Source organism: Sciurus carolinensis, chromosome 6 (genome assembly GCF_902686445.1).
Source record: "Sciurus carolinensis chromosome 6, mSciCar1.2, whole genome shotgun sequence".
NCBI lineage: Eukaryota > Metazoa > Chordata > Mammalia > Rodentia > Sciuridae > Sciurus > Sciurus carolinensis.
The window spans coordinates 133,734,686-133,756,800 of NC_062218.1; the positions used below are offsets into that span (position 1 = coordinate 133,734,686).

General features: G+C 44.5%; 1 protein-coding gene and 1 non-coding gene across 5 annotated transcripts in view; both read left to right on the forward strand.

Moving 5' to 3' along the window:
• Rasgef1c (RasGEF domain family member 1C) overlaps positions 1–22,115 on the forward strand; it is a 101,195-nt gene that overhangs the window by 50,553 nt on the left and 28,527 nt on the right. For all 4 annotated transcript variants that reach the window (XM_047555956.1, XM_047555958.1, XM_047555959.1 and 1 more), the window contains exons 2-8: positions 5,309–5,491; positions 5,651–5,773; positions 6,793–6,930; positions 10,898–11,098; positions 12,001–12,075; positions 19,839–19,928; positions 21,544–21,646. In XM_047555956.1, coding sequence (XP_047411912.1) covers positions 5,315–5,491; positions 5,651–5,773; positions 6,793–6,930; positions 10,898–11,098; positions 12,001–12,075; positions 19,839–19,928; positions 21,544–21,646 — 907 coding nt within the window. In that variant the 5' untranslated portion in view covers positions 5,309–5,314. The remainder of the gene's footprint in view (positions 1–5,308; positions 5,492–5,650; positions 5,774–6,792; positions 6,931–10,897; positions 11,099–12,000; positions 12,076–19,838; positions 19,929–21,543; positions 21,647–22,115) is intronic.
• On the forward strand, positions 77–183 carry LOC124987804 (U6 spliceosomal RNA). Its single transcript, XR_007109313.1, has one exon. It is a non-coding gene; the product is annotated as a U6 spliceosomal RNA (small nuclear RNA).

The window sequence follows — 22,115 nt, forward strand, 5'->3', positions numbered from 1 at the left end:
GTCCAAGCTTGGGTCTGGCCTGGGAAAGAGAACAGGACCCTTGGAGGGGCTATAGGAGGCTCAAGAGTAACATGTGGTGCTTGCTTCGGCAGCACATATACTAAAGTTGGAACGATACAGAGAAGATTACCATGGCCCCTGCACAAGGATGGCATGCAAATTAGTGAAGCATTTGTGAAGAGTGATGTGTGGGAGAACCTTGGTGCAGGGACCCTGGGGGACCAAATGCAATGCTTAGGGGAACTGTCATGTCCCAGGAGGACTGTTGTGACCAGAAGGGCCAGTTAATACATACTCCTTTTTTCTTTTTCTTTCTTTTTTTCTTTTTTAAATTTCTTTTTAAAATTTTTTTATAAATTTATTTTATTTATTTTTAATGTGGTGCTGAGAATCTAACCCAGTGCCTCATATGTGATAGGCAAGTGCTCTACCACTGAGCCACAACCCCAGCCCCAAGCTTCTTTTTTCATGTCCAGGGTACCACTGGTCACACTCAGGAGTCTGTGTCCTCTTAGCTCTGTGGCTTGGGGACAGAAGCATCAATGTCCAGGTGGGTCAATTGGCAGGAACAAGGAGTGGGCCTCAGTGGGCCTCACCTGTCTATCATCAAATTGCAGGTCTGCCAGGTATGCTTAGCATGTGAGCTGGCCACCTGCCTTTCACTCTCTAAGTCTCAGTTTCCTTACATGTGAAATGGGAGCCCTACAGGATGATTTGGAGGTCAGGCAAAGAGGAATGGCCCTGGCCAGGTCCCCAAGCATTAGCCCAGTTCCTCCCTCCCATTGGCCCTATGACTTGCCTGCCTTGTCTGTCAGCTTTTCATCTCCATCTGCACTGTCTAATTTGTCTTCAGTAACTCTTACCTGTATCACTGGAGTCACTTAAACACAACACATCTTTACTGAGCACGCTATATTCTGGGCACAGGGGTCAGGCCTTGGGAGTGCAACAGTGAGCAAGCTACTCTCCTTCTAGAGAGGATACACTTCAGGAAGATCAAGGCCAGTGTGGGACCTTGGGGAATGGGGAGTCAGAAACCTGGGAGTCACAAGAGGGCAGCCTGGGCAAGACCATCCTGTGCACCTTTGAGCTTGGTAAGGAATTCACCCTGGTCACAGGGTGCCCTCACCAGGGGTGGTTAGAAAGTAGAGTTTGCAGGTCAAACCTTGGCTCAGCCACTTCAGTTGTGAGCCAGAGCAAGGCATTGTCTCTTAGTGAAAGTCCCCTTGGTATCCTTGTCACAGGGTGGCCATGCACCCCCAACATTACCCACCATTTTCATAGCCCCAAAATATGTCCAGGTGTTCCTGGGGCCTTTCATCCCTGAGGCTGCATCTGAGGAATGAGCTTTACATTCAACTTGAATGAATGACACTAAAATAGTAACAGGACAAGCAGAGGGCATGTCAATGATGCATTTGTCAGTGCCCCATTATAGTCTTTGCCCACAAAACATTATCATTTGTATCATGTGTGATTTTCTCTCCTGCTGTCTTAATTTCATTATGCCATAATCATTTTCTGTGTTATTACTGGATGTTCATAACCATTATTTCAATAGCAACAGAAAATCCCCGGAAGGGTATGTGATTATCTCCTTGTCTGTTCTCTTGTTCATCACCTTACAGCATTCTAGACAGAGTGCACTGTTTATAATTAATATGAAGCAAACACCTTTCTTTCAGTGCTTTTCTCTTCTAGGTTAATCTCATAGAATAAATTGCTGAGAATTTGATTAGGGTGAAAAGATCTAAGAACATAAGAATCTTGGCACATTAAGCCAAATCTTGGAACAATTTAAAGGGAGTGTGACACTGTATACCCCACCTCCAGTAATGTTTCAGGGACTACTCTAACATGCCTGCCAGTATTGCTTATTTTATAGTCTTATTTATTTCACAGGTATTGCCATAGTTTGGATGTTAAGTATTCCCCAAAGGTCCATGTGTAAAAGGTTTGGTCCCCAGAATTGTGCTATTGGGAAGGGGTAGAAATTTTTTAAAATTATTTTTGTTTGCCAGGTACAGTGGTGCAGTTTGGGAGGCTAAGGCAGGAGGATCGTGAGTTCAAAGCAAACCTCAGCAAATTGGCAAGGCCCTAAGCAACTTAGCAAGACCTTGTCTCAAAACAAAAAGGGCTGGGATGTGACTCAGTGATTAAGCACCCCTTGGTTCAATTCCTTTTATCTCCTCCAAAAAGACCGAATACTATTCCATTTGTGGAATACATTTTATTTATCCATCAGGAGACACTTGAACTGCTTTATCATTGGCTTGTTGTTTTTTTTTTTTTTTTTTAAGTTCTATTGATCAAACCCAGAGCTTTAAGCATGCTAAGCAAGTGCTCTAACATTGAACCATATCCCCAGAATTCATCATTGGCTTTTAAAATTACTCCCAGATAACTGGCATGGTGGTACACATCTGTAATTTCAGCTACTTGGGAGTATGAAGCAGAAGGAATGCAAGTTCAAGGCTGCCTGGGAAACTTAGCAAGACCCTGTCTGAAAATTTAAAAAATAAATAAATAAAAAGGACTGGGGATGTAGTTCAGTGGTTCAGTCCCTTGTACCACAAAAATTAAAAAATTACTCCTGGATATTTAAACAATGGAATATTATTAAGTAGAAAAAAAGTAGGAAGAAACCCTGTCCTGCCATGGAAAGATCTCCAAAATGCATTGTTAGTGGAAAGAAACCAACACAGGACAGTGTGGATGCTGTGCTATTTTTTATATAAAAAAGACAGAAGAGGGGGACTCGATATTTATATTTCCTTGTCCATGAGAAACTAATGAAAGCAGTTACTTACAGGGAAGGAATGAGGGGGTTTGGGCTAGGATTTCCACCTTCATGGGCCTCTTTGGCTGTGTTTTTGCACACAGGAACATGATGCACCCCACCATTCTGCATTCTCCCTGATCTTCCATGGTGGCAGCTCTTATCTCATTCTCTTTTAAGTGGTCTCCTGAGAGCATCCAACCACAACCAGAGAGTTGCCACTCCTGGAACAGCATGTGCCCCAGTGAACAGTCTCTGTACACAGCTTTGCCTGTATATTGTTAGTTTTCCTTCACCAGCTACATGAGGTTGTGCTTTGACCCCAGTGCCTAGATCAGTGCCAGGAGTCACTCCATGCAAGTCTGCATGGCCCTTGGCCATAGCAGAAGAAACCAGAGATAGCAGGAGGACAAACCCGTTCACCAAGACCCAGGCCTGGCACCAGCTGGGGGACACAATGGGTATTTGAAGGTCAGAGGGCTCCTGGCAGCCCATCCCCTCTCCAGGCATTCCTGTGGGTCATGGGGGTTTTGCAACACCCAACCCCAGTCCCCAGGTTGAGTTAGCTGCTCCAGAGCACAACTGGGCCTGAGAACCATCCTCACCGACCCAACCCCATTCGTGTGCACAGTACCCTGCACCAAGCCAGTCACCAAGGTACTCAAAACTTCCAGGGTCACCTCTTGAAGGACTCTAGCTCCTCCCACAATCTGCCCTGTCTTGCAGAGAAGTTCCCAATGTCACTTCCAGCCCCAGCCCTGACTGATCCATCTTTGAGAAAACTGGACTGGGATCTGGGGAAGGCTAGATGCCGCAGTAGAAAGAGGTGTGAGACAGCTGGTGGGAGGTAGGAGAACTTGCCAGCTCACGAGTTATCTGTCCTGTGGAATTACTCAGGCACTGAGCCCTGGACATGAGGCAGAGCTGATCACACTCCCCACTGAGCATCAGCAGCTCCCTATGTGCCCACGTACGCAGCAACCTCCCTACTAGGAAAGATAGGAGGTGATTTTGTGAAATGTTAGTTTCACCAGCTGGAAATTGAATGCTTACAGCTTAGTCAGGGATGTGAAAATAAAGCTGTGATTGTCACCAGGGTCAGGATTGTGCAGAATGCCATCACACTGATGCCATGCTCTCTCCATGCTGTAACCCAGTCCCAGTACCTCCCATCACCACAGGCCCAGGGACAGTCCTCTGAGGGGTTCCCTTTGATCCCCTGTATCAGCCCTGGCTTTCCATGTCCTTCTGTCTCTACCTTCAGGGCAGAGTCACTTAGAGGGCTAAAAAAGACAAATGCATTAGGGTCTGCATGGAGGCAGAAGAGATAGGACAAGCAGGGGACATGCTGAGTCCTGTGGTGAGCTCACAGGACTCTGTGATTGAGAATGTGAGTGACCCAAACACCGAGGGTGAGGACTGGTTGAACAGTCACAGGCTTGGTCAAGACATGTCACCATGAGAGTCCCTTCCCTTTCGAGGAAGACCAATCTACAGGGGTGTGTGGAAGAGCGTTGGAGAGAAAACACAGGCTCACTGGACATGGAATATAGGGAAGTCTGCTGTTAGCCAGGTCTTCGACTCAGCGCCAGGTCATAGGAGATATGCTCTGGTCTTTGTCTAAAAGAGGTTTGGATGAAGATGACAGCATAACAGCCACAGCTGGCCTATCTCCAGGCCAGGTACAGAAAAGCAGTGCCTGAAGCACCCGACAAAGCTAACAAGAGTCCCCTGATGTCCTTCAGAGGTCAGGAATCGCCCTGGGACAGGGGACACTATGGGAAAGCAGAGAAGACCCAACTGAAGAGGGAGCATTTCAGCCATGTCTGCTGGCTCAGAGTTGGAGAAAGCATTGGAAGAGACTGGTGCCAGCAGCATGCAATGGAGGGTGGTAGGAGGTGATGCTGGACAGGTCAGCTGGTTCAAATCACGAAAATTCTGGAATACCAGGACACAAAGGCAGTAGTTTTGAATGTACCTGAGAGAACTCCACCTTAAATAGGAGCACATAATGGAAAAGTCCACAGAGCAGCTTCAGGCATAATTGAATCCAGGGTTTCCAATGCTGTCCCACCTTCCTAGACCTTCATAGTGACAAGATGACCCCTAAAACATTGGGCTTATATCCCACCAGCTCAGAGGTCCCAGAGGAAAGAGCACTTTCAAGTTCCAAAGAAGTTCTGGGGTTGTGCCTGAGTCCCAAAATTTGGTTCAGGCCCTGTACCAATCTTCACAGCAGGAGAGAATAGACTGATTATACAGGACTTGTCAAAAACAATCTTCGGGGGAGAAACAGGAGTAGAAAAGAGGTGCTTGGTTCCTGGGGGAGAGGTGGAAGGTGTAACAGGAAGGAGAACAGATGCTGTGCTGTGAGGTAGGGATGCCCTGGCAGCCCACCCAGGAAGTGATCACTGGATTTAGGAGATTCACACAGAGGTGAATGTGGAAGGCAGAGTCCTCCCAGCCTGGAACCCAGGGAACCAGTAGGCTCCAGCTCAGGTGTACCCCAATTGCTCCTTGCCATTGCAGGCAGGCATGCCCCGGACACTGAGCACCTCCAACATGGTCACCCCAGGCAGACTCAGCCCGCCCCCTACAGAGCCTACAGATGGCGAGCAGGCCGGGCAGCTCTTCCTAGATGGAGCACCATCCTCAGCCTCTCTGGACACCCTGATTCAGCACCTGGTACCCACAGCTGACTACTATCCAGAGGTGAGTGAGCCACTCTGTCTGGAGGAGAGGGAAAAGGGAAGGAAGAAGGCATGGAGCAGGCAGCAGGGCTGGGAGTGACCTTGGGCCTGGGGAGGGGGAGCAGGCTGGAAAGATGTCCTCCCACCATGTCCTTGTGTTTTTGTGCCATCATTCTTGCAGAAAGCTTATATCTTCACCTTCCTGCTGAGCTCTCGCCTCTTCATTGAGCCCCGGGAGCTTCTGGCCAGGGTCTGCCACCTTTGCATCGAGCAGCAGCAGCTGGACAAGCCGGTGCTGGACAAGGTGAGGGGCTGAAAGACCAAGGAGACTCTGAGATCAACCCCTCAGGGAGGCAGTGATTGTCCCTATTCTCCTGACAAGAAGCCTAGTAGGATTTCCCACTTGTCTGAAGTACAGGACCTAAAAGCACAGAGCCAGTGCCTTTTCCACTGTGCAGTTTCCCAGGGTTCTGTGGAAACCCTTGAGCTCACTTCGAGCCCAGTCCTGGGTTTCCAAAGCCCAGTCAATAATATTCCTGCCATCTGTGGACTGGGATGGCCCTACAGCCTCCACTAGACTTCCCTCACCCAGTACACTTGGTTCCACCGTCCTTTCTCTCTTCCCTTCTCTATGGTGTCTGCTGACAGCTCTGCCTTCCCATGGTTCTTCACATCATTCCTCATTACTGGCCTGATTCTGCACATTGTGACTATATGCATGTCAGTCAGTTGTACTATTAAGGCAACAAAAACTCAACTTCAACTGGCCTAAGGCAAGGGGACATGGCTGGTTCTTGTAACTGCCAAGTCTTGGGTCCTGCTGACTTGGTGGTTTTCTTTGGATCTACCAGCTTCATTCTAGCTCTTGCAGGTTCTCCTGCATGGTGACAAGTGGCCTCTATCAGCAGGTACAACTCATATTCTCTCCCATCTTGTGGAAAGAACGAGTCCTTTTCTTCACCCATCAAGTAAAAGCCCCAATTTCATTGGCCTAGCTTAGGTAACATGCCCACGTGTAAGCCAGTCATTACCCAAGATGATGTTTTCTGTGCTCTGATTGGTCAGTGCTGATCTGGTTCCATCCTTGGGGGGGAGTCAGCTGTTCCTGAACCCAGTGTGCCAGAAATGAGAGGAAGTCCCCAAAGGAAAATTGAGATGTTGTCCCCATAAAAAGGGAGAAAGATGCCAGGAAAGCAAAATCAAGATATAATCTGACCCCAAAATATGTGTCTGTTTCCCTCTTGCTCACCCATGGAGCAGTCTAGGACTCCCCGCTGCCAATCCCAGTGCCCTATCCCTGTCGCCCCTCTGCTTGCCTTGCAGGCCCGGGTTCGAAAGTTTGGCCCCAAATTGCTCCAATTGTTGGCCGAGTGGACAGAGACCTTCCCACGGGATTTCCAGGAGGAGTCGACCATCGGACATCTGAAGGATGTAGTGGGCCGCATAGCCCCCTGTGACGAGGTGAGCAAACCTGAGCGGAAGTCACTTTGCCCGCTCTGCACCCTCATATTCAGGGTCTGTGCCTGTTTGCCACAGCCTCCTAGGTGCCCTGATCTCCTAGCATTGCATACAGCATGCTCTAAAACCAGGCCTTTTGTGACCCATCAAGGAATCAGGCACCAGGGCACTATGAGGGAATCCAGGCCTCTGGTTCCAGGACTGGTTTCTGTGCCCTGCTCTCATTGATAGCATCAGGTGGCCAAGGAGGGAAGACCTACATATAGGTACTTGTTCTCCCTCCTGCCTCTGCCCCTCATCCATCTCAGGAATAAGGGACTTGGCTTAGGAAGTAGAACAGAATAGGGTCAGGGAAGAGTTGATGATTGAATGGATGTGGAAAGGAGAGAATGGAAGCAGGAAAGAGGGATGCTGGCTAACTTGATGGACAGTTAGACACTTTTATGAATGAATATAGGGGAGGATAAGTGGTGGGTAATTTTTCTAGGCAGATGGATTAATGGAGTGAATGGATGTGGAAAGATTGATGGAAGGAAGGGAGGTGAAAAGGGAGGAAGGATATATGGGTAGGTGAGGGGATAGATGAATAGAAAGGTGAACTAATTGGTGGGGGAATGGGTAAACATAGAAAGGGAGGAGGAAGAATTGATAAGTGAATTGGTGGATCTGTGGGTAACTATAAAGTGGGAGGTAGGTGATTGCACATGGGTGGAGAAGAGATGAGTACAGGTAAAGATGGATGGATAAGTGATGGTGAGTGGTGGATGGATGGATGGGCAGATGGATGGTTGGTTGGGTGGGTGGGTGGGTGGGTAGATGGATGAGTGAGTGAATGTTAAAAAGTGGGAAGGATAGATGAGTGAAATGATGGACCTGTGGGTGCAATGGGTACCTGTTTGAAAGGGAAGGTGGATGACAGCACAGGGATAGAAAATAGGTGGTACAGGGATGGTGAGAGATGGATGGAGTAGAGCCCAATCTCCTGCTTCATCCCCACTCCCTCCAAGAGTTCTTTGGCAGCTGTGAGATCTAAATCAAGATGAAGCAAGATTATTTGCCCTTATCTGACTTGCCTGACATTGGTGGAGCCATGTCTCAGGTGCTGGGGGACAAGGCTGGTTTTCCTTGGGAAGCCATCGCCATTTAGTATTTTGAGAGACTGCCAGGCCTATCACCAAGGTTATGTGATGTGGACCAGAATGGGAATTCCCTGATCTCTATCCCATACCCCCAGGCCCAAGCCAGGGATGCAATCTAAAGCAGATGTCCTCTCTGCATTGGTTCTCCACTGGTGGGCTGCAGATTGTTCCCCTCCTAGCACTGAATAGGCCGGGATGGGAAAAGCAGTGAGCAGACTGAAGAGGCAGTCCCCTAGGCCTCAGAGCATGGGATTTAGATCATACCACCTGAGCCCAGATCCAGTCTCAGAAACCACAGCTGTGTGACTTTGGGCAAGGTACTTTGCCTCTCTGAGCTTCAGTTTCCTCATCAGTAAACCAGAGACAGTCACTATTTCCACTATGCAGCTTGCTAGCATGGAGGCCTGAAGTTACACATACTCATGTTTCATCACTTAGTAAATGTGAACTACAATGAGAAACAAATTGTTCCCCAAATTCAGGCACGTGAGGATTATTTTTTAACTTCCATGAAACATTTCAAACATACCCAAACATAAAGAATAGTCACCATGAATTCCTCTGTACTCATCACTTAGCTTCAACAGTTACCAACACTTGGCCAAACTTGTTTCCTCTGTGCCTTCATACACTTCCACCTCTCTATGAATTACTTGAAAGAAAATCAAAGCTATTATATATTTTGTTCCAAAAAATATGAGCATTATTGTTTTGCGTATGTGTGCTGGAGATCAAACTCAGGGCCTCCATGCATGCTAAGCACACGCTCTACCACTGAGCTACACCCCCAGCCCTAGCATTATGTTTTTAAAAGATTTCTCACAGAGGGATGGAATCAAATGATATAAAGTGCTGTGTACAAGGTCATGAGATGAACATGGGTATTTTCAGAGCTATGTATTTTTGGGCAAGTTACTTAACCTCTCTGAACCTTATGTTTCTTTCTACAAAAGGAAGAGTGAGGGTGTGGGGCTATAGCTCAGTGGCAGAGCACTTGCCTAGCACATGTGAGGCACTGGGTTTGATCCTTAGCACCACATTAAAAAAAATAATAATAATAATAAAAATAATAATAATAAAGGCATATTGTCCATCTATAACTACAAAAATAATTTTTTTAAAAAAGGAAGAATGATAATTCCCCCCTTATGGGACGATGAGAACAAAGGAGCTCAGGGTTGTAGAGGAGACAGGAGGGTTAGAGATGGCACAGAGGGGTGCAACCAGGAAGTCAAGAGACCAAATGACCAGTGAGCCACTCAGGAGAACCTGGCTGTGCTTTGGAGACTGGAGGGTTTGTGGAGGTGTGAGGGCTCACAGGAGACTGTTACCAGGGCTGGTTGTGCTGCATCACACTTACCATCTTCTTAGCACTCAGATAGAACCTGGAAGGCAGCATTCGACCACGCTTTTGGTGGAGCATTGCTGAGAGAGACCATTCCTTCCGTGAGCAACAGACAGAATAACCAGAACCAGAAATGAACTCACTCATTTCCCAGATAACCAGTGAACACCTGGGTCTGACCCCCGTAACTCTAGTTCGGGTTAGGCTTAGGGTTAGGCTTAGGATTAGGGTTAAGTGGGCTCGTATCCTGAGGCTCTGCCACAGCCACCCCATGGTGGCTTCACAAAGAAGCAGTTCCAGGGACCAGAGAGGACAGCATGACCATCACCACAGCACTGAGCACCAACAAACCTCTGCCATCAGCAGCACTCCTTGAGCCCCAAGAGACTCCGAAGAACTGTTGAGGCCCAAAGCCACTCACAGCCCAGCAAGTCAGACACCACATCTACAAAATGTCACTGGGTTTGTGCATTTCAAAATAGCAAAAAAAAATTCACTTTTACTTTCTTAAATTATCTGACTATACCAACTATTCACCAGCCCATTATTTTCTGACCCAACTCCTTGGTTCATGGGGAATTGAATCTCTCTCTAGGGGTGACATTCACTGCAGGCTGATGAGCTCAGGGTCCTGTTCTATGGGTTACTTACAAAAACCCTTGGGTTGTTGGCATCTTTCTTCTAAACAGGGGTCTCTGGAGGGAGCAAATAGGTTTTCCTTGGGGGTAAAAGGGTAGATACCCCTGGAGGCAGGGTCATGTCCTTTCATCCTTCCATCCAGCCTAGGGCATGATCCAAAACAGAAATCCATCCATCTGAGCTAAATGGTAAGGGGACTTTGTTGGTGCAGTGTTTATTGAGCACCCACTACATGCCCAGAATTGGGCCAGACTCTGGTAACACAGAGGAGGCAACACAGAATTCCCTGCCCCTGTGGAACTGCCATTCTGGGGTACGGGGAACAGGATAGAGTGTAAACAAACCTGATCATCCCTGACAGTGGTCTTATAAAAGAAGTCACATAGGGTGACACAGAATACTGCCAGGGTAGAGGGCAGCAGGGGGTCTGGTCAGGAAGTTCCATCTGAGATTCAGAAGGGGCCTCACTTAAAACAAAGCCAAAGGACAGGTATCCAGGGGAGGACCTGCTCCACGTCTTCCTTCCTCTCTTCCTTCCTTCCTCCAGCTCCCTGGAAGCACATATCCCACTCTTCCCAGCTCCCCAGACAGTGAGGGTGCTTTGAACCCCAGATGGCCTCCCTGATATGTGCTCTTAGCTCCTACCAGTAATCCTGGAGACTTCTCCCCATCTGGCATTCACTTGATCCTAGCTCCCACAAGCTTGGGGTAGATCCTATTTCAGGGTGGGGGCAGGTCCCAGCACACTTGCTAATATCTGGCCCTAATGAACCCTGCCCACCTCAAAGGTAAAAATGGGTATTCAGACCTGAGCACCTTTTCTTCCCCTCCTCCCACGCCCCACCAGGCCTACAGAAAGAGGATGCATCAACTCCTACAGGCCCTGCACCAGAAGCTGGCGGTTTTGGGCCAGGGGTCTGAAGGCCTCGCAGGTGCTGACAAGCCCATCTCCTACAGAACCAAGCCACCAGCCTCCATCCATAGGGAGCTCCTTGGCATCTGCAGTGATCCCTACACACTGGCCCAGCAGCTGACCCACGTGGAGCTGGTAAGCAGACAGTGCTACCCTTTACACAAACCCAGGGTAGGGAACAACAACTGGGAATCCTACCCAACTGATGGGCCACCACTCCCCACTCTGCCCTCCCTACTTGGTCTCAGGCAGCAGAGACAGTCAGCATCTGAGACCATGCTGGAGCAGTCAGCTTCCCTACATTCTTGGAGCAGGGAACCGGAGGGCTGGAGGTGTCAGCCTCTGGCCTGAGGATCTAGCTCTGGAATGAAAGCACTGGGCTGATATTAGCTCTGATACTAGTACTTCCAGAACTAGTGACTTCCCCATTCAGGGCTCACACAGACTTATTGCTCCCTGCCCAGCTTTCCAGAGCAGATCCACGAACTAACTTTTTACCTACTTGTAAAGGGAATGCCCAGCTCAGCCAGAGCACACGGGACTCCTTGGATGCAGAGGCCAAGCACCATCCAGAGAGAGAGGAACAAGGGAATTGGATTTCCTCCCTTCTACACCTACACCATTTATGGCACCTTGTATTCAAAACAGCACTTCCCATTGCATTGCAGGGTTGAGAAGGTTAAGTGACTTGCCAGAGTTCACAAGCATAAGGCACAGAGCCTGGATTCAGTTCTGACCCAGATACCATGCCTGGCCACCAGATCTCCCTCCCTCCCATTTCAGTGACCTGATTTTGAGCCTGGTATCACAACCTGTAAGCATTGCTTCCTTCTCCCACGACCTCCATGAACTGGGAAAGGAGGGGCTCTCTCCCAGGGATGGTGCTGAATTCTGTGACAACTCAAAACAGGATCTGTAAGTCCCCGTGTGAAGGGTGGCAGGTCAGGGAGCCAGGCAGGAGCACCATGCCAGTCCCCAGCAAGCACCTCTTCTCCAAATCTTTCATGTTTTTCCAACTCTTCTCTCTTCCAATGCAGGAACGACTGCGACACATTGGACCTGAGGAGTTTGTCCAGGCTTTTGTGAACAAGGACCCTCTGGCCAGTACAAAGGTAGAAAGAAAGCTCTTGGACAAGCTGTCCCAGCAGTGACACTCCCCGCGCCCCGACCCCCATCCTGTGGCGGCCACTGTAGGGGCAGACCCAGAGCGGGATGGAGGGGCTTGAAGGAGTCCTACCCTCTCACTCACTCACGCACTTCCAGCTGAGACTGACAGTCCAGCCTCTGGGGGAAGCCTAGAAGGTTAGATGTGCCCTGGGTAGGGAGGAGGGAGGACAACGGAGGGAACCCATGCGCTTCGGGACCCTGCGGACCCTCGCTATGCGTTTCAGTGGGCGCTGATGCCCTCCTGCGGCCAGTCGGGGAAGCACGAGCTGGTAGGTGCTGAGAGAAAAGGAAGGGAAGAAGGCGCTCAGGACATCGGCCCACACACCCGGATTTTGAGCCCAACCAGCAGGGTGCGTGGTGCTTACAAACTGGTTAAATACGAACCAAAACCGGAAACATTCTGCCCTGTACGCTCACGCCTAATAAAAGAAGTGCAAACTAAATACTGTAGTTTGTGATTGCGTCTTCACCTTTCAGATAACCAAAGATCACATAGTAGGATAGACTTTTGTGGGGTACGTAGGAAAACGACATTCTCCTACACCAATGGTAGAGCGTGAAATTGTCACACCGCTTTAGAGAGCAGATAGACAATAGTAGATCAAATCTTTAAATGTATTTCGCGCCAGATGCGGTGGTGCACTCCTGTAAACCCTGCGACTCAGGAGGCTGAGGCAGGAGGATGGAGAGTTCAAAGCCAGTCTCAGCAACTAGCAACTTAGCGAGGCCCTAAGCAATTCAGTTAAGAACCTGTCTTTAAATAAAATATTTTTAAAAAGAGGGCTGGAGTGTGGCTCAGTGGTTAAGTGCCCCTGGGTTCAATAGCAGACACTAAAAAAAAGTACTTCCTTGACCTGGAAATGTAGCTGAGTTGTACAGCACTTGTCTAGCATACATGAGACCCTGGGTTAGAACCCCAGCACCAAATAAATAAATGTACATCCTCGGTCCAACTTTCTATATCTAGTAATTTATCTACACATTCATATACACAAAGATGCACATATACAAAGGTATTTGGGATACACAGTGTTTGTTATGGTCAAAGACTGGAAGCAAATATTTACCTTATCACCCATGGAGACTGGCTTAAAAAGTATAAAAACGTATAGTACATCCATCAGTTGCTATGCAATTATTAAAAAGAATAAGTCTGCCCTTAAGTGTACAGTCATCAAGATCCATCTAGCCAATCACCAAGAGAAAAGTGTAGAGTGACAAACAGGGTATGTGACCATTTGTGTAACAACAAAAAATAAGACTGTGTGATACATCAAAGCTAACAACGTATGCATAAATAACCTCCAAAAATATCGGTTGCTCCAGGGAGGACAATCATGGAACTGGGAGCATAGGAACAGGAAGGAGACATGGCTACTCTTAGAGGGTTGTTTGTTGTGTGTGTGTGTGTGTGTGTGTGTGTGTGTGTGTGTTATTTGACCATTTACAAGTATTTTCTTTTTATTTTGAAATACATCAAGATTACGCTCGACATTTATTTATCCCACCCAATTGTAGATAAACATTTGTGTTGTTTCCTTCTTTTTGCTTTTATAAATTACACTGCTGTGAGCACTCATACATGTTTCCCTGGATACGCCAGTGAACATTTTCTCTGGGGCACCACTTCTCAAATGTTTTGGTGTCAGGATCCCTTTATATTCTTAAAAATTATTGAAGACCCCAAAGAACTTTTGGTTAATTGATTCTTTCTATCACTCTCATATTAGCAATTAAAACTGATTATTTTTTTTGTCATGCTGTCAATCAAACCCAGGACCTTGTACATGATAGACATGATTACTGAGCCAGACTCCCAACCCCTAAACTGATAACTTGTTGAAATATTTACTTACAAATACAATAATAACCCATTGCGTGTTTACATAAGTAACATGTTTTATAAAAAATAATTGCATTTTCTGAAATAGAAAATTCCTGAAAAGTGTGATGTTTTATATTTTTACAAATCTCTGTAATGACTGACTTCATAGAAGACAACTGATTTCTTTCATCTGCTTCTGTGTTCAGTCTCTTGACATACACTATTTGGTTTAAGAAAATCTAATCTCACACAGATATGTAGTTGGAAAATTGAGGAATATTTGACAGCCTTTTCAGATAATTCTGGATATTCTTGTTAGATACTGCATTAAAACTCAGCAAGTAATAGTTTTTAAAGATTAATTATAATGTGACATCTGAAAATATCAATGAACTTTCTGAATGCTATGACATCCATTAATTCATCTTGCATCATGAAGGCATGATTTTGTAACATTATACACTGATCATTTAGAAAAGGAGGAAACACTGGGTTAGGCAAATCTTCTATTGTATAGTACTTTAAAATCACATTCATTAATATCAAGAGAAAAGGGTAGAGTGACGAACAGGGTATGTATACACTCCTGATCTCATAATTTTAAAATGTCTGGGACTGGGGACACAGTTCAGTGGTAGAATGTATGCCAAGCATGCACAAGATCCTGGGCTTGATCCCCAGCACTGCCAAAAAAAAAAAAAAAAAAAAAAAAAAAAAAAGTTTTGTTTTTTATTTTGGGGTTCTTTAAAAACCAAAAACAGAGTATGTAAATATTGAGAAGCTGTCAAGTCACAGAGGCAGATAGTTTTACAAGTTCCCAGTTTTCTCTTGAAATCTTTAATTTTATCACTGGCAGCAAACACTGGGAGTTGTTTCCTTAAGTGACAGGTTCATTTTGTTCTTTTTTTTTTTTTTTTTTTTTTAATCAGCCACATACTGAAGTCTGGAAAGAAAGTCTGTTAATCTTTCCTTCAAGTAAAAACAGAATTCAGTGAAAACAGTAGCCAGTCCAGTGCATGGGTAAGCCAAGTCCTGCCCTTGAGTCAACCCCACACTTGAGTATACGGCAAAAGTGTTCCATATGGATGCCCCATTTTGTCATACTAAATAAGAAATATGTACTCAAGGGCTGAGATTGAATAGAACTTGAAAGTTCTGCCTCATTAAGGACACTGTAAGTCACACTCCCTCTCCCCTTTTAGCGGGCAATTTTACCCACCAGTGCTTTTGCACCATCAGGGCAAATAACACAGTGGGAAAAAGAATATGGTCAAATTATTATGAAAATACCTTTCCCCTGTGAAACCTCAGAAGTGTACCAGGGACCCCCAGAAATCCATGAACAACACATTGAGAACTATTGTTCTTCCACATCCTAAGGAAGAGAATTACTATGTCACAGGGTAGGCACGTGGGCAGCCTTACCAGGTACCACCAGGTGATATATCGACTTACCTCCCAGGAGGGAGGTATACTTGTTCCACATCTTCACTCACTTGAAATTGTCAGACTTAAGTTTGGAAAAAGGAACATCTTTTCCTATATTCTGGCCATTTTCATTTCCTCCTTTTATGATATGCCCTATCTTTGACTTTTATCCTGTTTTCTGCTGGTGAATTTTATTTTCTTAAGGCTTTTAAGGAATTTTCTTGGTTTTGTTCTTACTTCAAATATGTACTAGAGAGGTCCTGCAAATATTCTTCTCCTGGTTGTTTTCTTGGCTTCTCATTCTCATTACCACGGCTTTTAATGAACAGGCGTTCTTAAGCTTCACCTAAATTTATTAAACTTTTCCTCTGTGTTCCTCTTATCTGTGTCAGTACACAATGTCTTCCTTACTTTAGCTTGATGATGTATCTGGATGTCCAGTAAAGCAAATTCTTTTTTAGGACTGACGTGGCTATTCTTGACCTTTTGCCTTTCCATTTACATTTTAGAATCATCTGTCAAATTACATGACAAGTCCTATCAAGATTTTGTTAGACTATATTAAATATGGATCAATTTGGGAAGAATTGACAGGTTTATGTTATTGACTCTTTCAAGCCATAAAAATAGTATATACCATTATAGTATGTATTATATAACAAACCTGGCTTATAATTTTCTCCATAAAAGTGTTACACAGATTTTGTCAGATTTTTGCCCTAGGTGCCTGATGCATGCTTTTACTACTGCATATGAAATAGTCTATTTGCACAGATTATTTTAAAATGTGATTTTTAGATTTCTAAAGTTCAAAAAGAGTGCATATTCTCAAATAAATAAGCACAGGCTTTCATATTTATTCATTATCTCAACTATGTGTTCATTATATTTTCTATCTGCTTGTTGTTGGTATAAGAAATTAATTTACTTTTATGTATCAATTTTATATCTGACAATATTGTAAATCCTTACTAATCATATTAATGTGACTGTTCTTTGGAGGATTTCTTGTAGGCAAGTACATCGTCTGAAAATAATTAAGTTTTGTTCTCTCCTTTCCAAGTATTATTCTTTTTATTTCCATAGTAGTTATAGAATAAAACCGACTTGAGATGGACAAGAATGGTAGATAGACTTTAGTGTATCATTTTAAATCTCTGAAATAATTGAGAGTGTTAGTTATTGCAAAATAACCAGCCTGATCCAGTAGAATTTGCTTTTCTTGCTTATTGTGCTAACTAGCACCTCAGGTACAAGGTCAAATAGAAGTGTTGATAGCTAACATCCTTCTTTTGTTCTGACTTTAATAGAAATGCTTTTAACAAGTCACAATAGAACATGATGTTTGCTGTTGGATTTTTTTAGATACCCATTATCTTACTTATCAGTGTAAGGAAGTACCCTATTCCTTTGCAGTTTACTAAGAGTTCTTAGATGAATGATCACTGAATTTCATCAAATTCTTTTTCTGGACCTATTATTCATATGTTCTCTTCTCCTTTAAACTTTTAAGTGATTATTCATATTAATTTTTTGAATTAATGTTAAATCAAACTTGCATTTCTAATATAAACAAAACTGGACAAATGAAGCCATTATCTTTTTTACACATGCCTAGATTTGGTGTGCTAATGTTTTGGCTAAGATTTCTGCAATTATATTCATGAGTGAGATCAATCTGTTATTTTCCTTTCTGATACTATTCTTTGCTACTCTGTTTCTCTTATCCTCTATTCTGTGTGAAAGGTTGGGGTACCTGTTGTTGGAGCATTTATAGAATTTGCCACTGAAACAACTGAACCTGATTTGTTCTTTGAGGAGTAATTTTTATATACTGATTCAAGATTTTTCTTGTTTGTTTCTATGTTTATTCTGGTTGTTGTTAAGTGGTCATGGAACTATTTATGTTTTCTGTATCTCCTAAGTCTGTTTTGTAATTTATATTTTCAAGAATTTGATCATTTCCCCTTTCACATTTATAGACGTAAAGCTATACATAGATAACACTTCTTTAGCTAGCTCTTAAATTTCTTCACATCCATATTTATTTATTTATTTAATTTATTTATTTATATGTGGTACAAAGCACACTACCACTGAGCCACAACCCTACCCCTTGATTTATTTTTAATATTCTTGCTATGACCCCACACAGTGACACACAACTGTAATCCCAGCAGCTCTGGAGGCTAAGGCAGGAGGCTTGTGAGTTCAAAACCAACCTCAGCAAAAGCAAGGCACTAAACAACTTGGCGAGACCCTGTCTCTAAATAAAATACAAAACAGGGCTGGGGATATGACCAGTGGTCAAGTGCCCCTGAGTTCAATCCCCAGAAACAACAACAACAAAAAAACCTTCGTCGTTTTCTTCATCAGTATTTCCAAATGTTCATCAATTTTATTAGTCTTCAAATAAAGAGTTTTTGACTGTTGGTTCTGAATGGTGCAGCTTTCTTTACTATTGCATTTATTTCTTCTCTAATCTTGACCATTTTCTTCCACTGACTTTCTTTAGCTTTATTCTGTTATTCTTTTTCTAATTTCTAATGTTGGATTTCAGATTAATTTTATCCTTTCTTCTATTCTACTAAAAGCATGAAAAACTATTCATTTCTCTTTATATACATTTTTATTTATAGTTTTCCAGTTTTCATTTTAGTATTTTTATTATCATTCTAATTCCATGATTTCATCTTTGACCCATAAATTATTTTTAAATATATTCTAAGATTTCCAAATGTTTGAAAACAATGCATATTATCAAATAATTGAATTCAAGCTTCCATATTTGTCCATTACCTCAACTATATAAATTGTGTTGTCCAAATTTATATTCATATTATTTTTCTTTTTATTTTCCATTCTCCCTAACCTATTAATTTCTGGCATATTTATTAAAATCTTTGATTGTGACAGTAGAACTTAACTTCTCCTAATAAGGAAGTCACCTTGCTGATTACTTTGATTATTTTGACCCTATGTTACTCTGTGCAAACGAGTTTAGACTTCTGACATATTCCTGATGAATTGAAACTTGGAGTTAGTCTTTAATCTCCTCTAATGCTTTTGGCCTTAGAGTCCCTTTTCTTTTTTGCCTTAAAACCTCTTCTATCTGACATTAATGAAGATGCTGCTTAGCTTGAGATGGAGTTGCATCCTGATAAAGTTGAGAAATTATAAGTCAAATCATCATAAGTCAGGAACCATTTAAATAGCTATGTGATATTTATCACATATGTATATTTTCTATTTTTTTACCCTTGAATTTGGGGCATGTTCTTAAAATTGGAAAGAAACTGGAATTTTTTTAAATTATGGTGATTGTGATTATTAATCTATAAGGATCTGTTCTTACTGTCTTCTGTTGTACTACTTATTTGTCTCCTTTACCTTTCCTATTTTTCTTTCTCCTTTCTTTACGTCTTTTGGATTAACAGATCCCCCACTTCATCCTCCCCCTCTATTTATTGAATGTTATCCTGACAGTTTTAGCATGTACATTTAAGTTTAAACTGTTAAACTCTGGTATATGTATACAGTGAATGTTCTACACCAATTTTTTTCTACATAAAATTTAAAATTATGTCTCCAAAGGATATTTTATGACCCAGGAAAGGATTCATATGGGAATATATATGTATAGTTATAGATACATGCTATATATATATGGAGAGTTGATTCTCATTATTTGCAGTAGTTGTGTTCTATAACATCACCTCAAACATTGAATCAGCACTTACTAAACCATTGCTTGTAGGGCAAATACAGGGTTATGTTCCTGTGAGCTTCTTGTCACATTTTTGTCAACCCGTCAATATATAACCTTATTTTACATGTTTAAAGACACCTTATTTCACATATATCATTGATTTACATTGAACTCATGACCAATAGCACAATGTAACTCATGCCTGAATGAGGCTTATCTAACATGTATTTTCTCTGTAGGAGGGCACTTCAGTACCATGCTTGAGAGTTTTATTAAACATTGAAATCATCTCCCCCCAAAATGCACAAAAATGGGGGGAAGACTTTAATAGAAAACAGTATACTTACTTACAGAGTGAGAGCTGAAACAAGAAGGCAGAGCTGAGTTCAGTCTCAACTGGAAACACTTATGAGGGTTGAGTGACAAAATATTTTGGCTTCTCTGCACATGTGCACAAATGACCATGAAACCCACACAAGCTATTGGAATTACAAATAAAACTTAGGGAGTAGGCAAATTTGCAAGTACAGAATCCATGACATTGAGGATCAAGTCACATGAAATTTTGAATTACACCCTTAAACATATAAAAGAAGAGATTGGAAAGCTACATACCAAATCATTGGTGTTTCCAGATGGTCTTGAGATTTTCACATTTTCCAGATTGTCTATAACCATGAACTGACTTCATGTTCTAATAAGTTACTGACAGAGACTCAGCATGGGGTCCTATGTGTCTTTTCTAGCCCTGTTTCAACGACAAGACTAACAACCTGGAGGCTTATGTGAAATGGTTCAACAGACTGTGCTACCTTGTGGCAACTGAGATCTGCATGGTAAGTAGAAAGCCGGATGGGCATGCCCTCACATAAGCAACAGTGGCCTGGGACCTGGAGGAGCCCACCAGGGAGGGAACCAGAAGGGCACCTTAAGCCCCAGTCCTCTCCTGGCAGTTAATGAGGGGGGTTATCTTTTTGAAGTCTGGACTAAGCCCACCTGGGGATTGGCTAGGCACCAAGTGTCACCAAACTTTCTTGCAGTGACATTTCTCCTCTGGTTAGAGCCCAGGATGAACCCACTGAGCTCTGTCACCAAGGAAGACAGAATGTTTGCTGAAGGAGTGAGGGGTGGTCACAACTACCCCGGAGTGGCTCCACTGCCTCCACCTACACCTGTGTGCCCCAGGCAGCCTGGCCTGCAGCCAGGTTTGGTTTGGCTTGCTCAGGATTGAGAAGAAGTGGTCCAATCCTAAGAACTAGGAAGGTACAGAAAAAGTCCAGGTCATTGGCTCCTCCTAGAAGGCAAGGAATCTTGGCAATATGGAGCTGGACATGCTTGTCACTGAGTTGAGGTTCTACCTGGCCATCCTGTTCCTTATAGCAAAGGGATCTTCTCCCGGACCCATTCCCTTACCATAAGGTGAAGACCCTGCTTGTCTCAGGAACAGAGTAGACAGGCTCAGTCTATAAGGCCAGCTGGGTCCACTGGCAGCCAGTGCTCAGAGAGCTTGGGGAACAGATGTGAGAGAGTACGGGGGAGTCAGGATGCACTGAGGGAGAAGCTGATCTATAATGCCCACATAGACTGAGGTGGCTGGCCTTTATCCCCCCACTGGTTTGAGATCAGTGTTACCTGTGAGGGTTGCCTTTTGAAGGACAGGACCAAAGGTAGGTCCATGCTGATCTCACCATGCAGCCACATCTTGTAGGGGACTTGGTGGCATGTCCCCACAGGTGTCACAGCAGACTTCTTGGTGGCAGTAGATAATTGCTGCATGTTTCATAGGCAAGTAAAGTCTACTTGTGAGAAAAAATACAACATAGGGTACCATGGACCCAGCCCTCTTCCTACAGTCACATCACTGGCCTGGAAGTTAAAATGGGGGTTTATCTTCTTGAAGTGTGGATTAAGCCCACGTAGGCACCCAGCAGGCTATCCAGGACAGTGCAGGATGGTTCAAGGAAGGGACATAATTTGGTTCTGAGGCATGAGAGAGGTCAGAAATCACATTCAGTAGAAAGCAGTGGAGGGGCTGCTTAGGGGACAGGGTCTCAGGATTAGCATGTGGACCCTAGTGAGAGGAGAGCAAGCATGGTGCTGGGAGGAAAGGCGAGAGGCAATCGTTCTGATTTGGGAAAGAACAGGTGCTAGTGGTGGGCCTTGGGGAAGAGTCATCAAGCTGCTCCCAGAGGTGCCTCAGCCCCTCCTGTGCTGCAGGTTGCGCCTGTACCCCCACAGAAGCTCTACCAGGCCCCAACTGAGTCTCCCCGGCAGTGGACTATGTCCTGCTCTGCCTGCGAAGTGCTCTGAGACCCTCAGGTTCAGACTCTTCCCTGGGCCTCAGATATGAAATGGATTTGAAGAAGGTTAAGAGGCCTGGGCCAGGTGAGCAGGGTGTCTGATCAGGCAGGGTAGGAACATATCACTAAGGCTCTGGTGCCCTGTCCCCAGCCAGCCAAGAAGAAGCAGAGGGCCCAGGTGATCGAGTTCTTCATTGACGTGGCCCGAGAGTGCTTCAACATCGGCAACTTCAACTCCCTGATGGCCATTATATGTGAGTGGGTTGCTCCAGGAACCACCGCCCCGCATGGGAGGATCCTCAGAGAGGTTGGAGTGGGCACAGCCAGGCAGGTGGAGTGCAAGCCCAGACTGTCCTCTAAGCAGAGGGTGCGTGTCAGCTAAGTAGTGTGCAGCCTGAGGCAGCCCGTAATCCCTTCTTCCTGCCCCAAAGGCCTGGAGGAAATGCCCCTTTTTGAGGCAAATTCAGCCTCCTTAGGAGGTGGTGAGGGCTTGGCAACATATCCCCAGATCCAGAGACAATGAAAGGGCCAACCCAGGAACTGGTTCCAGGAGGAGGCCTGTATCATGGGGAACATGGTCAGAGTTTCCACACACACTGCTGGGCCCCCATTTCCATTACTACACACCCTATTGTCTCCCAGGCTGAGGCCACTGCAGACCTTAGCCCTACTTAGGGCTCAGTCTAAATGACTGGGCAACTGCAGCTACACAGTGGTCTCCCT